This window comes from Sturnus vulgaris, chromosome 12 (assembly GCF_052056855.1).
Source record: "Sturnus vulgaris isolate bStuVul1 chromosome 12, bStuVul1.hap1, whole genome shotgun sequence".
NCBI lineage: Eukaryota > Metazoa > Chordata > Aves > Passeriformes > Sturnidae > Sturnus > Sturnus vulgaris.
This window is the reverse complement of record NC_142254.1, coordinates 21,698,611-21,710,175: the sequence shown is the minus strand read 5'-3', so window position 1 is coordinate 21,710,175 and position 11,565 is coordinate 21,698,611. Positions and strand designations below refer to the sequence as shown.

The window sequence follows — 11,565 nt, the reverse complement described above, 5'->3', positions numbered from 1 at the left end:
ACTATTTAATATAACATATTAAAATCGATAAATTATTTGTATTACATACTACATACATGTATTTTATATTTATATTTATTTCTATATATTTATACTTACATATATATATGCATATATAGTTATCATCATTTTATGTCAGTATCTATTTTTGCATATTTGTATATTTTTGCCTATATTATTTATATTATTTTCAAAAAACCCTCCTCTAACCAAATAAAAACCAATAAAAAATTCCTTTTAAAGTCTAAATATTTATATATTTCTATTTTCATAACAAAATATAATGTAATGTAATATATTTATATATTGGTTTCTTATATTTGCTTCTATATTTTTATTCTTTATCTTTTATATTTACAGTATCTATTAAAAAAACCCTACCTCTATCCAAACACAAACCAATAAAACATTCCTTTTAGACTATATTTAGCTATTTTTTAAGGTTCTGTTTTTCATGCATTCTACACCCACCCCTCCCTCTCAATGTTCTGGCACCCACCATGACCCCCCCCATGCCCGACTCACCTGCTCCTCCAGCGCAGCCCGGCTCCCTCTCCCAGGGACCTTGGGGTGCCCCAAACCACGTCGGAGCCCCCCTCAGCCTTTTTTCCTCACCCCAAAGAAGGCACAGAACGACTCCAACTGCCCTGGACAGCAGCAGGGCACTTGACTGCAACCCCTCCCATGTGTCCATCCCACAGAAAGTGACTCTGCTGACACCAGAAAAGGGAGGGCAACCCCCACAAGGGTTGAAGTTCCTCCCCAACCCTGCAGACACAGGGGACAAGGGGCAGAAAGGAGGAGGGGCAGCAGAGAAGACACGGGAAGAAAATCAACATCAAGGTGCACGATGAAATGGAACCCCCCCCCCAAAAATAAGAAGAAGAAAAATGAAAACGAAAAATAACCAAAAAACGAAAAGAAACCCCTGGCATGCTGGATGGGCAGCACAAGAGGGAGGGATTAAAAATGAACAGGGACAGTGAACGGGACACAAGGATCCCACGGGAAACAACGGCACAGGGAGCACCACAGAGGCACAGAGAAGGACGGAGAAAAGACAGAGAGTGCCAAACACACAGCAAGGACTGAGGGGTACCATGACAAAGAGGGAACCCAGGAGCCAGAGAGGAAGCGAGCACAGCCCGTGCGGGGCGGGCAAAGACGGGCAAGGAGCAGCACAGGCACGGAGACAGAGAGGCACGGCCAGCAGGACAGAGGCTCACCAGGAGAGGGGCACAGGAAGGGAGGAGCACCGGGCAGCGCTCCTTTAGGACAAGAATATTCACACACACAAGCAATTCCCTCATTTGCACCTCATTCTTATTTCACACCCCCCCCCCCCCCCCCCAATAAAAAATTCAGCTCATAGCACAGGCAGCTCTGGCTTTTCCCTGCACAGTATTTCTACCAAGGACCTGGGCACAGCACGCGGCCGCGAGTCACCTGAATCAATCCTGATTTAACATTTCAAAGCTTCTCCTTCTGGCACTGCACCTTCTCAGACCCGGGCTGCCATGTTCCACTCCCCTCATGGCCAAATTCAAGAACAACTGTTGCCATTCTGCAGAGAATTCCCAATACGGCTCACGTATTATCAGTGGGCAGAAAACTCTTTGGGCTTCAGTTCCACCTCTCACCTGTTCCACGTGGAGGGAGGACAGGCATTTGTCACACATCACAGCAGCAAGGCTGGATCAAGGCTTTTTTTTTTTTTTTTTTTTAATTCAATAAAAGGGTAAGAAAAAACAAACCAGGTCTCATACAAATGTCTTGAAACACCATTAAAGCTTTTTAAACCCAAGGAAACCATCGTGATTCCTGACTTCAGTCTTCTATCCATACTGGTTTTGGCATCATGAAATCAATCAGAGTCTTTTAAGAAATACTAAATCATCATGACTAAACCCCGGGCTCCTGGTCCTTTGCACTTACAGCCCCTTGTAGGAAGCTCTCCAGCCTTTTTTTCCCATCCTACGTTGGACAGAGGATGGCTGTGAACCGCACGCCTCCGCACAAACAGTCCTGCCGGTTCCTCAAAAAGTTTAAAATGCCTGTGATAAAAATGATAGAAAGTAATACTGCCTCTCAGACTGTGCAAGAAATGGGAAGTTGGACTTTCAATGTCCCACTGAGAGATGCCGAATAAAAGCTCCCCCATGAGCTCGCACAGAGTAGTAACATTTCTTGGACGAAACTAAACTAAGATTTTTTTTTTGACCAAACAAGATAGGTCTGTATGAGAACAGCTCAGGAGGCTTTCAGGGCTCACAGTGATGCTGGCAGAGCACAGAACGTTAAAGATGAAGTCTTAACTCCCTGAATTAATGCCCTGTGGTAGCCAAATCTTTTTGCAAAGACACATAAGACTTGCTTCTCCTTGTTTCCGAGTTCCCAAGCCATCCTGTAATTCGTCACCTGCACTAGTGCAGACCAATCTGCCGTGGGCAAGGAACAGATCCGGCTCCTGAGCTCCAAGCCACGTGTCCCCGATGGAAACCCAAGTCAGGAATACAAAAACACCTGTGGAAGAAAGACGAGAGAAAAATCAGAAGACACAGATATTCTTCTATTCCCACACAGAAATACCGAGCCAAGCTGTTTACCTCTGGGACTCTGTTTTAAAACAGCTCCCCAGCTCTGTTCCTAGATGGAAAACGTGGAGTGGCTTTGCCCATGCAAAGCCAATGAGCCTCCTCACAAGAAGGAACAAACCAGTTTCCTGCTAAATCAGACACCTGGAAATCTCACCTGTCACATGCTGTCATGGACCAGCAAGAGGGATCAGCATCCAGGCCCACGTGGACTTGTTCATTCCTGGCTTCTAATGCAGCAGGGACAACAGCACTGAAGGGAAATTATCACGTCTTCATTTAAAGAGAACCCAACTTCTTCATCAAAGCCATCACTGTCCTCGATCAGGACATCCACCATATCCAGGACATCTAATAAGTGAAGAAAAACATCAAAGCAAGAATCCAGACTAACAGGAAAAACAACAGACGTAGAATGCAACACTCCAGGAATACAAGGCATCTTTTTAATTCTTTTTAATTAAAAAAAAAAAAAAAAAAAAGTATGAAAGCCACATTTGTCACGCAATACAACGTTAAGTGCAACCCCTAAATTACAGCTGAACCTTCACTCTGCCTTTCAATGCTGCTGTCCAGCACGGAGCAGCTGCGGCTGCTCCTGGATCCCTGGATGTGTCCAAAGCCAGGCTGGACACTGGGGCTTGGAGCAGCCCGGGCTACTGAAAGGTGTCCCTGTTCATGGCAGGGCTGGAACTGGATGAGATTTAAGGAGCCTTGCCGGCCAAACCACTCTGGGATTCCATGACTCTGTCAACAGTCCCAGGCAGAAGGGCTAGATTTCCATTTGAGTTCAAAAACGCTGCTGCAAGAGCATGAAGAGAGATTTCAAATACCGTTCAAGTGGCACAGCCACGGCAGAAATTACTTTCAGAGGTAAAGCGGCAACTTGGCAATTCCACTTCGACTTCTGATACCAAGAACACGTGGAGAGCTGAATCCTGGAGGGCCCTTACTTAACAGGATTGCCAGAGTTATCCATCCCCAGTTTGCTGATTAGGGCTAGAAAGTGTATCCCCAAGTCATGGAGTTGGGATGTTGACAGGTTACCACATACCATCAGTGTGAGAGACGGGGATGCTGATGTTATCAGAGTCCTGTTTAAACAGAGCCACCTGGAGCGTGCTGGCTGCCTGAACCAGGTCTGCTGCCTTGTCAGTGTAGGGACAGGGGTTGGCCACCAGCTTCAGCAGGATCTGTCAGCAAAGGTGGGGAGAAAGGTAAGTGCACCTGCTGGCTGGCAAGTGCAGGGGAACCACACGGTACTGAGAACGACCACGTGCTGAAAGCTGGGCAGCTTTTATGAGGACAACTTCCATAGCACTTCTGCAGGATTCTGTCTACAGTTCCTGCTCTACAGGCCACACTGATGGAAAAACAAAAACCCACCACAACTTGGCACCTAGATTGCGATCACACACCGAGTACCTGGGCAGACCACAGTGGAGGCAAAGCACTGGGCATTCAACATCCTGAAGAGTAAACAGCAAGTGTCACCTTTCCTTGTCAAGGACCACCATCTACTGAGCTCTGATAATGTTGGCACCTAAAGAGGAGATCAAAGCTACCCACACCTACACCACTCTACCCTTACACCAACAATGCTGTAATAACAGCTGATCTTTTTGGATTTCATTTTCCTACAAATCATTTGGCTGCCCTCCCACTGAACACAAGAAGGATGCCACCTCCGTATAAAGAATCCCAAACAAGGCTTTTCTCAGAATTCATTCGCTGGTCTTTGACAGGTTTCTCAACAATAGCAACAAGACCTCCAGTTTCCACTAACACTATTCTTTGCATTTTTTTATCCAGCTGATTTGAACACCGTTACCTTTTCCAAAAACTGAATCACTGCTTCCTTTTGGTCTTCTTTTGTATTATCCAAGTGCTCCAGCCAAATTGAAAGCTCCTTCCACGTGTACTCAAACGCTCCACTGTCACGTAAAACCTGTCCAGGAAACAAAGGAGGAGGTGTGTAAATAAACCTCAAAACACCTAAAATACAAAACCCCGAGGGATGCAGATCTTTTTCTATAGTCACCTTCATGCTTCCTTCTTTTAGGAACGAAAAGAAGAGCAGGTTGATGAAGAGTCGTATCTGCCGCTCTCCTCACCCTCAGTTCAAGAGGCTCACTAGGGGGTCTTCAGCTGCATAGTGGACAATAAAAATCCTACTTCTGTAATTTCTGGAAAGCAGGTTATACTGCTTTCAGAGGGCCGTACAGCTTTCTATCATCACAGGCAGTTAAAAAAAAAAAAAAAAAAAGCACCTTCAAAATAGCCTGTAGGGGAGTTTTAGAAAACTACCGATGAAACAGAGGAAAATCATTGCTAAATTAAACCTGAATCAGGCTACTTGTACTTAAAGCAATCAGGCAGACGGATGAACAGTCACATAAATGAGCAGTGGGCTGTGACCACAGCAAGGTCCAGAGAGAAGTGCAAGTTGCTGGGGGTGGTGAGGAAGACCAACAAGTCCCACACCCTAGAGACAGGCTTTGACGTGCCTAGAAACTTCCCCCCGCTTTCCTGCTCTCCAAATTCAGGCCCTGACTGCGAGCACCCAAACTCGGTGACCCCGAGCTCCAGCTCTACAAGCAAGAAAGGAGGAGGGAGAAGAGGAAGGAATCCGAGTGACACCATGGTTCAGCTCCCTCCCCCTAAGGCCCAGCAAGAGAGGAAACCTTGCCCAGCTTCCCGACCCTGGCACCTACGTTGGACGACTGCAATTACACAGGATGAATCTGTGCCTTTGCTCCTCTCCACACATCAAATACAAGGAAGCCATCACAACTCATTTGTTCTACAGTTACTCCGTGTACAACACCAGCAGATCTAAAAATAACTGCTGCTCACATCAATCTGACAGGGGAATTCATTTAAAGCAAGAAAACATGAAGGAAAAAGGATTCATTATAATATAAGCGACTATTTTTGGCAGGGTCTGGAAACAGAAATGCACCTGCAGCTCTCACAAAACCAGGCAGGAACAGAATGTGAAATCCAAAAACGAGCCTTCAGTTACATGGCACTGTGCAGAAAAGTAAGTCCTTACCATCTATTCTTAGCAGCCTTTCTGCTGACGGAACTGCCCCAACTTCCCTGTTCCTGCTTTCCCTTCAGAGAAAATGCAAAGGACTGAAGTGGAAAGTGGACACAGGAACAAGTCAAGCAGTCCATGTTCCCACCTGGCAAAAGAATCCAAAACCATCAGAAAAACGGCACATTTTGAGCAGCTTTCGGTTGAGACATTCATTGCTGGGAGACCAAGTGAACCTGCCTTTAATCCCTTGCAAGGATCAAGGGCAACTAAACCCGAATTCAGTCACTGTAACTGGATTTTTTCTTGGCAGGACAGTCTGCTTGCATTTATTCCTTATTCCTAGGGGTAAATCTCTACCCCTACTTAGGTAACTAAAGGATGTCCTCTTTGAATAAGGTGCTAAAAACAGCAGCCTCTGGTGTCTGGTGGACTTCGAGCTGGCCAGCTTTTTCTCAAAAGTCAAATAACTAATTTAAATATGCAGAGGGGGATGCTAATTTTCAAGACAAAAAGTCCTCCTTGCATCAAAGCTGGGATCAGACAATAACAGAGAGGACTACTCTGCAGGGCCAGAGGAAACCGGAGAAGACTTATGAAAGGCTAGAGTGCTGAAGTACAGATTAAAGAAACACTGATAAAAAGTAAAAATCCAAAGTAATATCTTCTTGATCAATGTCAAGACCTTTGCAGGCACCAACTGCACTGATTTATTACAGTATCAGAATTCATTCAGCCTCGGGGGGGTGCGTAAACACGACAGACATTTTCTTTGCTCTTTCATCAACTGCTGCAGTGAAGTCCGTTCACAGCATTGATTTCTGTCAAATATTTCGTTACTAGCCGGTTATCTGACAGCAAATTTCAACAAGAGTCACAGGAAAGGAGACTGGTGACCACACAATCCTGCAGCAAAGGTAACTGCTTCAAGAAAAAATCGTACAATCCTGAAAATTCAGGCCAGTGGGATAGAGTGAATATCCTGATATTTCAATTCAAAAGCTTACCTTAATGGTCTCGGGCTCCGGGGCTCGGAGGGGGGGTCGGTTCGGAAGGGCCGCCTCCGGAGGAGGGGATCCCGGGGGGAGTCAGGGGCCCGGGGAGGGGGGCGAGGCGGAGGGAGAGGAAAAAGAGGAAGATGAGGAGGAGGAAGAAGGGGGAGAGGGTTTGAGAGGAGGGGAAGCCCAAATCCGTGCTGTGTGCGGAGCTCCGACAGCACGCTGCAGCCCGCAGCTCAGTGTGAGCACGGGGCAGAGGAGGCGATTTCTGGGCATTCAATCACCCTGAGGCGGGCCCGGCACCGCCCCTGCAGCACCGTCCCCAGCACAGCTCGGTACCGCTCCGGGATCACCCGGCCCCGCCCCCGGTGCCGCCTGGGACCACTGGGGACCGCCCCTAAAGCACCGCCCCGGCCCCGCCCGGTCCCGTCCCCGGGACCGCCGTGCCCCGCCTCGCCAAGCCCCGGCTCCGCCCCGAGCCTGCCCGGGCTGCGCCGGGACCATCGCTGGCGGCCCCGCCCCTCTTCCCCGGGCCGAAGCGGGCTGAAGGAGATGTCCGCACGATTGGAAACGCCGCCGAAAATCGCACCCGTGGGATCGGTGTCGGCGTCGTGCGCAGGCATCCCACTAGAGCGAGCGGGCTCCTTGCTGTGCCACCCTCCTTTTGCAGCCAGAGTTAGAAGGTCGGGGAGCGACACCCGAGCCGCCATCTTGGGAGAGGCAGGCGCGCAGTACCGCGCTCTGCCCACAGGGTGGCGCTTGGGAGACAGGCAAGGGATGGAATCAAGGAGTGTCCCAATCCTTGAGGAAATCCCCCGGAATGAACGCCCCAAAAAACCCCGACCAGAACTGAGAAACCTCCTGCCTCTGTATGAGTGCAAAGGGTGTGCAAGGAGTGTGCAAATAGTGTGCATTAGCAATCGATCGGCAGGCATTAGCAAGAGATCACCGATCTAATCGATCGGCAGGCATTAGCAATCGATCGCCGATCTAATCGATCGGCAGGCGCGATCAGTCGATCGCCGATCTAATCGATCGGCAGGCGCGATCAATCGATCGCCGATATAATCGATCGGCAGGCGCGATCAATCGCTCGCTGAGCTAATCGATCGGCAGGCATTAGCAATCGAACGCCAATTAAAGGATGAACACAGGAGCAATTGAGCACCGAGAGATGGATCTGGGCAGGAGCAATTGAGCACAGAGTGATGTATCAGGATCCTGCCACCCTTTACAAACCTAGCCTGCTGTTTGAGTGCCAACTGCCTCCTTCAAACTGACATCAGGAAACTGGGAGGGTCAATTTTGTTTTTCAGGGAAAAGGACCACAGTTTGTGTACAGGTCCCTGTTCCAGGAACTGGGCTTCTGCCTGCTAAAATTCCAATTGACGCAGGATTTCTCCCAGACCAAAGCTGGCACCGCCTAGAACTCTGCTTGCCCTTGGAGTGGTCCTGGATGGCCCCGGGGGCCCTGTTCCATGTCTTCATGGTTTCTGGAGTGTCCTGCAGCACTGGGATAACTTTGATATTTTTGTGTCCTTCTCAATGGCAGGATCACTCCCAGGAGTCCCAGTGTCCTCCCTGTGTCCCTAGTTTCCTCCCAGCGTGCCTTCCAATGTTCCCATTTCCCTCACAGTTCTTCCAGTGTCCCTGCCAGTGCTCCCAGTTTTCCCAGGGCAAGTACTGGACACACAGCAGAAGTGGCTCCATCACTGCTTTGACCCTTTATTGCCACCACGGGAAGCCCGTGAGGATCCCTGAGGTTTCCCAGGGAGGGTGGGGTGGGATGTGTGGGGTCCCAGGGGAGTCCCTCGGGAAGTTGGAGGTCCAAGAAAGATTCTGGGAGGGGGCCTGGAGTGTTTGGGGGTCCCAAGGGTCACATGGAAAGGGGTCCCAGCGGTCTGGGGTGGGGTCCCAGGGGCATCCCAGGGTGTCCTGGGGGCCAATGGGTGGACCCAGGGAGTCTTTGGGTTCCTGGGGATCATTCGGGGGTCCCAGAGGGTTCAAGGTGGGTCCCAAGGGGTCAGGGGGAAATTCCCAGTGAATACTTTGGGGGAAAAGGGGGAGTCCCTCAGGGGCTGACGGGGGGAGGAGCAGCCCCTCCCCCAGTGCTGCCCCGGCTCAGGGTCCGGCTGCGGCCGTGCTCCCCCTCCCCCACAGTGATGGAGCCAGTGCGGGAGCGGGACAGGCGCGTCATGGCAGAGGTGGCCACTGCGGGGACACAGCCACTGGCCTTAAATCACACCCCTTCCCCTCCAATCCACGCCCGTCTCTCAGTAGACCACACCCCTTTATGTAAACCACACCCATTTCATCCAAACCACGCCCATTCCCTGTGTTTTCCTTTTATGTTAACCACACCCCCCTTAATCCAAAGCCACATCCTGTCCCAAAACCACAGCCCCTCCCCAATCCACACCCTCTAGCCCATAGGCTGCTCATATTAGTGCATATTAATGAGCCCCTCCGGTATTGGGGTTACTCACTGTAGCCCATGCCCTGCAGGAAGTTCTTGATGGCCTCAGTCAGCCGGCTGGGCTGGGGGGAGGGGCATGGTCAGCACTGACCACCGAATGTTCCCTGGGTGACCACACCCACCCCCCACACCCACTGACCCCTGCCGTCACCTCTGGCCCCTCACCTGGGCAATCCGTGGCTGCCCGCCGCCGTCGGCCATCTGCAAGAGAGGTCGTCGAGTGACCATCGAGTGGTCACTCGGTGGTCACTCGGTGGTCACTCAGTGGTCACTCGGTGGTCATCAGGAAGTCAAACGTCACCTTCAGGAAGGATGTTTGTGTCGGGTCCAGTTTGGCGTTGCACTCCACCTTGGGGGAGGGGCCCAGGGGGGTCAAGGGATCAGGGTGGTGTCAGGTGACCACACCTTGAGTGACCACGACCCCCCACACACCACCCCTCCCCCACTCACCACGGCGTCCTCGTGGGGGGAGTTGTCACCGACCACCAGCAGGACCAGGCAGCTGGGACAGGGGTCAAGGGGTCACTCAGGTGTCAGGGGTCTTTGAGGGGTCACTCAGGCAGCAAGGGAGCAAGAGATATACAGGTCACAGATGCAGAGTCTTGGGTTTCAGGGCAAAAAACCCAAAGTTTTCAGTCTTAAGCATCTGCCACTACGTAACCATTGACAGCAAACACGGCTTCGGTCTTGGGGAGACACGGAGAGTGGGAGAGTCAGAGATTTTACAGATCCTGGTCTCACCTCAGCCTTTCAGCACAGTCTGCAGGGAGAGGAAAGAAAATGGATCAGAACAGACAGCCTGCTTCCAGAAAATCATCATCATCACCATCATTCATAAAGCATTAAGTAGAGCCGTAAGAACTTCCCCTGGGAGGTTTTCTAGACCTCCGGGTGCTCTTAGGCACACACACTGTGGGCTTATGTTCTTTTTTAAAAAGCAAAGCAACTAATAGTTGGTATAAAGTTATTTATTGTAGAAGCACATCAGTCTCAAAGGCAAAAACAAAGCAAAGCAATAGCATTAGCACGACATAAAAACAAGTAATAAAAGTAATAGAAAAATGCAAGTGGCAAACTGCAATAACAAAATGCACGTGGCATAAAGCCATGGCATAGAGCTCCAGCTCTCCCTGGTGTAGGTTTTTTTATAAAAGCTTTTTAATTAGCCAAGACACAAACTTAGACCGCTACTTATTAAAATTTTAATATTAAATTTTAATATTAAAATTACTTACTAAAATTTTAGTTTTTTAACACACCAAGCTACGTATAAACTATGTACATGGCTTATCTTGTTTTAACTAAAAAATGTAAGCAATCTTTTTAACTTTATTATGTCTGAAACTAAGTTCTTCAATCCTCTAAAAAACACTAATACGTTTTTTAACCTTTATTAGAACATGTACTACTTCTCAGGCATCTAAGACTTTTTACTCACTAAAAGCACTTAACATTTATTCCATTTACTTTCTCACACACTCCATTTACTCACTCATTTTATTTAAAGGCTTCAATTCAATCCCTGCATTCTGATCTCTCTTTAAAAATATCAGAGAGACTCCGGACCCACTAACTTCAACATTCCGCAAAGGTTCATTTCCCTGTGCACTGAGCCCCCCTGCTCCATCCTTTACCCCTTTTATAGCCAAGGCCACACCCAGGACACAGAAGGCGGCTCCCGGGTGCCTCCTGAGACCCGAATCGGTCCAGGTGGGTCAGGGCATTTCCTTCTTCCAGTTCTAAAATTCACGTGCTTGCCTGGAGAAAAGCAACCATTTCTCACATGTGTACACTTCCTTTTCACTGGAGACAGGAGCAGAGCTGGGGACATGGAACAGAGATGTTAGCAATTCCCCCACACCAGTGTCAGAAGGAACTCAGCTGCTGAGTCTCCTTAGGGAGCCAGCTCCGAACCACAGTCTGCTGCCCTCCATGTGCACGTTTACAACTAGAGGTGCTTCTTGTCGCCACCAAATCTAGTCCTTTCTATCAAATGTAGACTCAAACCATGTATTTCATAGCTTAACAAAGGCAAGAACCCGCTAATACGCCATCTCCAGCTTGATAAACATTGGGGTATTCAACATGTACAGCAGCAAGTTCCGTCCCCTGTACTGCAGCTCCCGGAGCGAGGTGAAACGCCGCCTTGCCCGTTCTGTGCCCCTGCCGAGGACAGCGACCGCAAGGCGCTGCCGCCTGCGCGGCTCCATCCGTAGGCGGCCCCCGCCACTCGGGGCTTCTGCGCCGCTGCGGGTTTCTTAGCTGGAATTCTGGTCAGCAGCTGGCACGGGCCAGCAAGCCGTGGCGTATGCGCGACATCGCCGGCGGCAGTGCCCTGCAGCGGGTGACAGCCGCGAGCTGCGCGTCCCCCCGAGCAGCTCCGCTCCCGCACGGGTTTCTCGGGCGCGGCACTGAATGTGAACCGTACACGAGCATCTGTCTCTGCTGTCAAAGGTG

At 49.7% G+C, this 11,565-nt stretch overlaps 1 protein-coding gene across 14 annotated transcripts; it reads right to left on the bottom strand.

Moving 5' to 3' along the window:
• Positions 1-1,697: 1,697 nt before the first annotated feature.
• LOC106861262 (protein NDRG2-like) lies at positions 1,698-11,532 on the bottom strand. 14 transcript variants are annotated; one of them, XR_015806388.1, is made up of 7 exons: positions 9,850-9,869; positions 9,274-9,309; positions 4,636-4,742; positions 4,426-4,542; positions 3,649-3,787; positions 2,752-2,945; positions 1,698-2,523 (listed from the first exon to the last, which is right to left on the bottom strand). XR_015806388.1 is itself a non-coding variant. In XM_088172216.1 (7 exons), exons 2-5 carry the CDS (start codon positions 9,334-9,336, stop codon positions 2,812-2,814), a joined length of 453 nt encoding a protein of 150 aa, XP_088028342.1. In that variant the 5' UTR covers positions 9,337-9,409; positions 9,559-11,303; the 3' UTR covers positions 1,698-2,054; positions 2,419-2,523; positions 2,752-2,811. The 14 variants fall into 14 exon arrangements, 11 of the variants coding, with proteins under 11 accessions (XP_088028342.1, XP_088028343.1, XP_088028340.1 ...); XM_088172216.1 differs by lacking the exon at positions 4,636-4,742 and having other exon boundaries at positions 1,698-2,054; positions 2,419-2,523; positions 9,274-9,409; positions 9,559-11,303; XM_088172217.1 differs by lacking the exon at positions 4,636-4,742 and adding an exon at positions 9,410-9,457 and having other exon boundaries at positions 9,559-11,301.
• Positions 11,533-11,565: the final 33 nt, after the last annotated feature.

Coding starts and splice junctions, on each gene's coding strand:
- LOC106861262 (XM_088172214.1), bottom strand. CDS start 9,336: ATGGTCACTCGACGACCTCTCTTGCAGATGGCCGACGGCGGCGGGCAG. Junction 4,543..9,273: donor GGCAGCCACGGATTGCCCAG/GTGAGGGGCCAG, acceptor TTTCCTGGACAG/GTTTTACGTGACAGTGGAGC. Junction 2,946..3,648: donor CCCCGTCTCTCACACTGATG/GTATGTGGTAAC, acceptor TTCACTTATTAG/ATGTCCTGGATATGGTGGAT.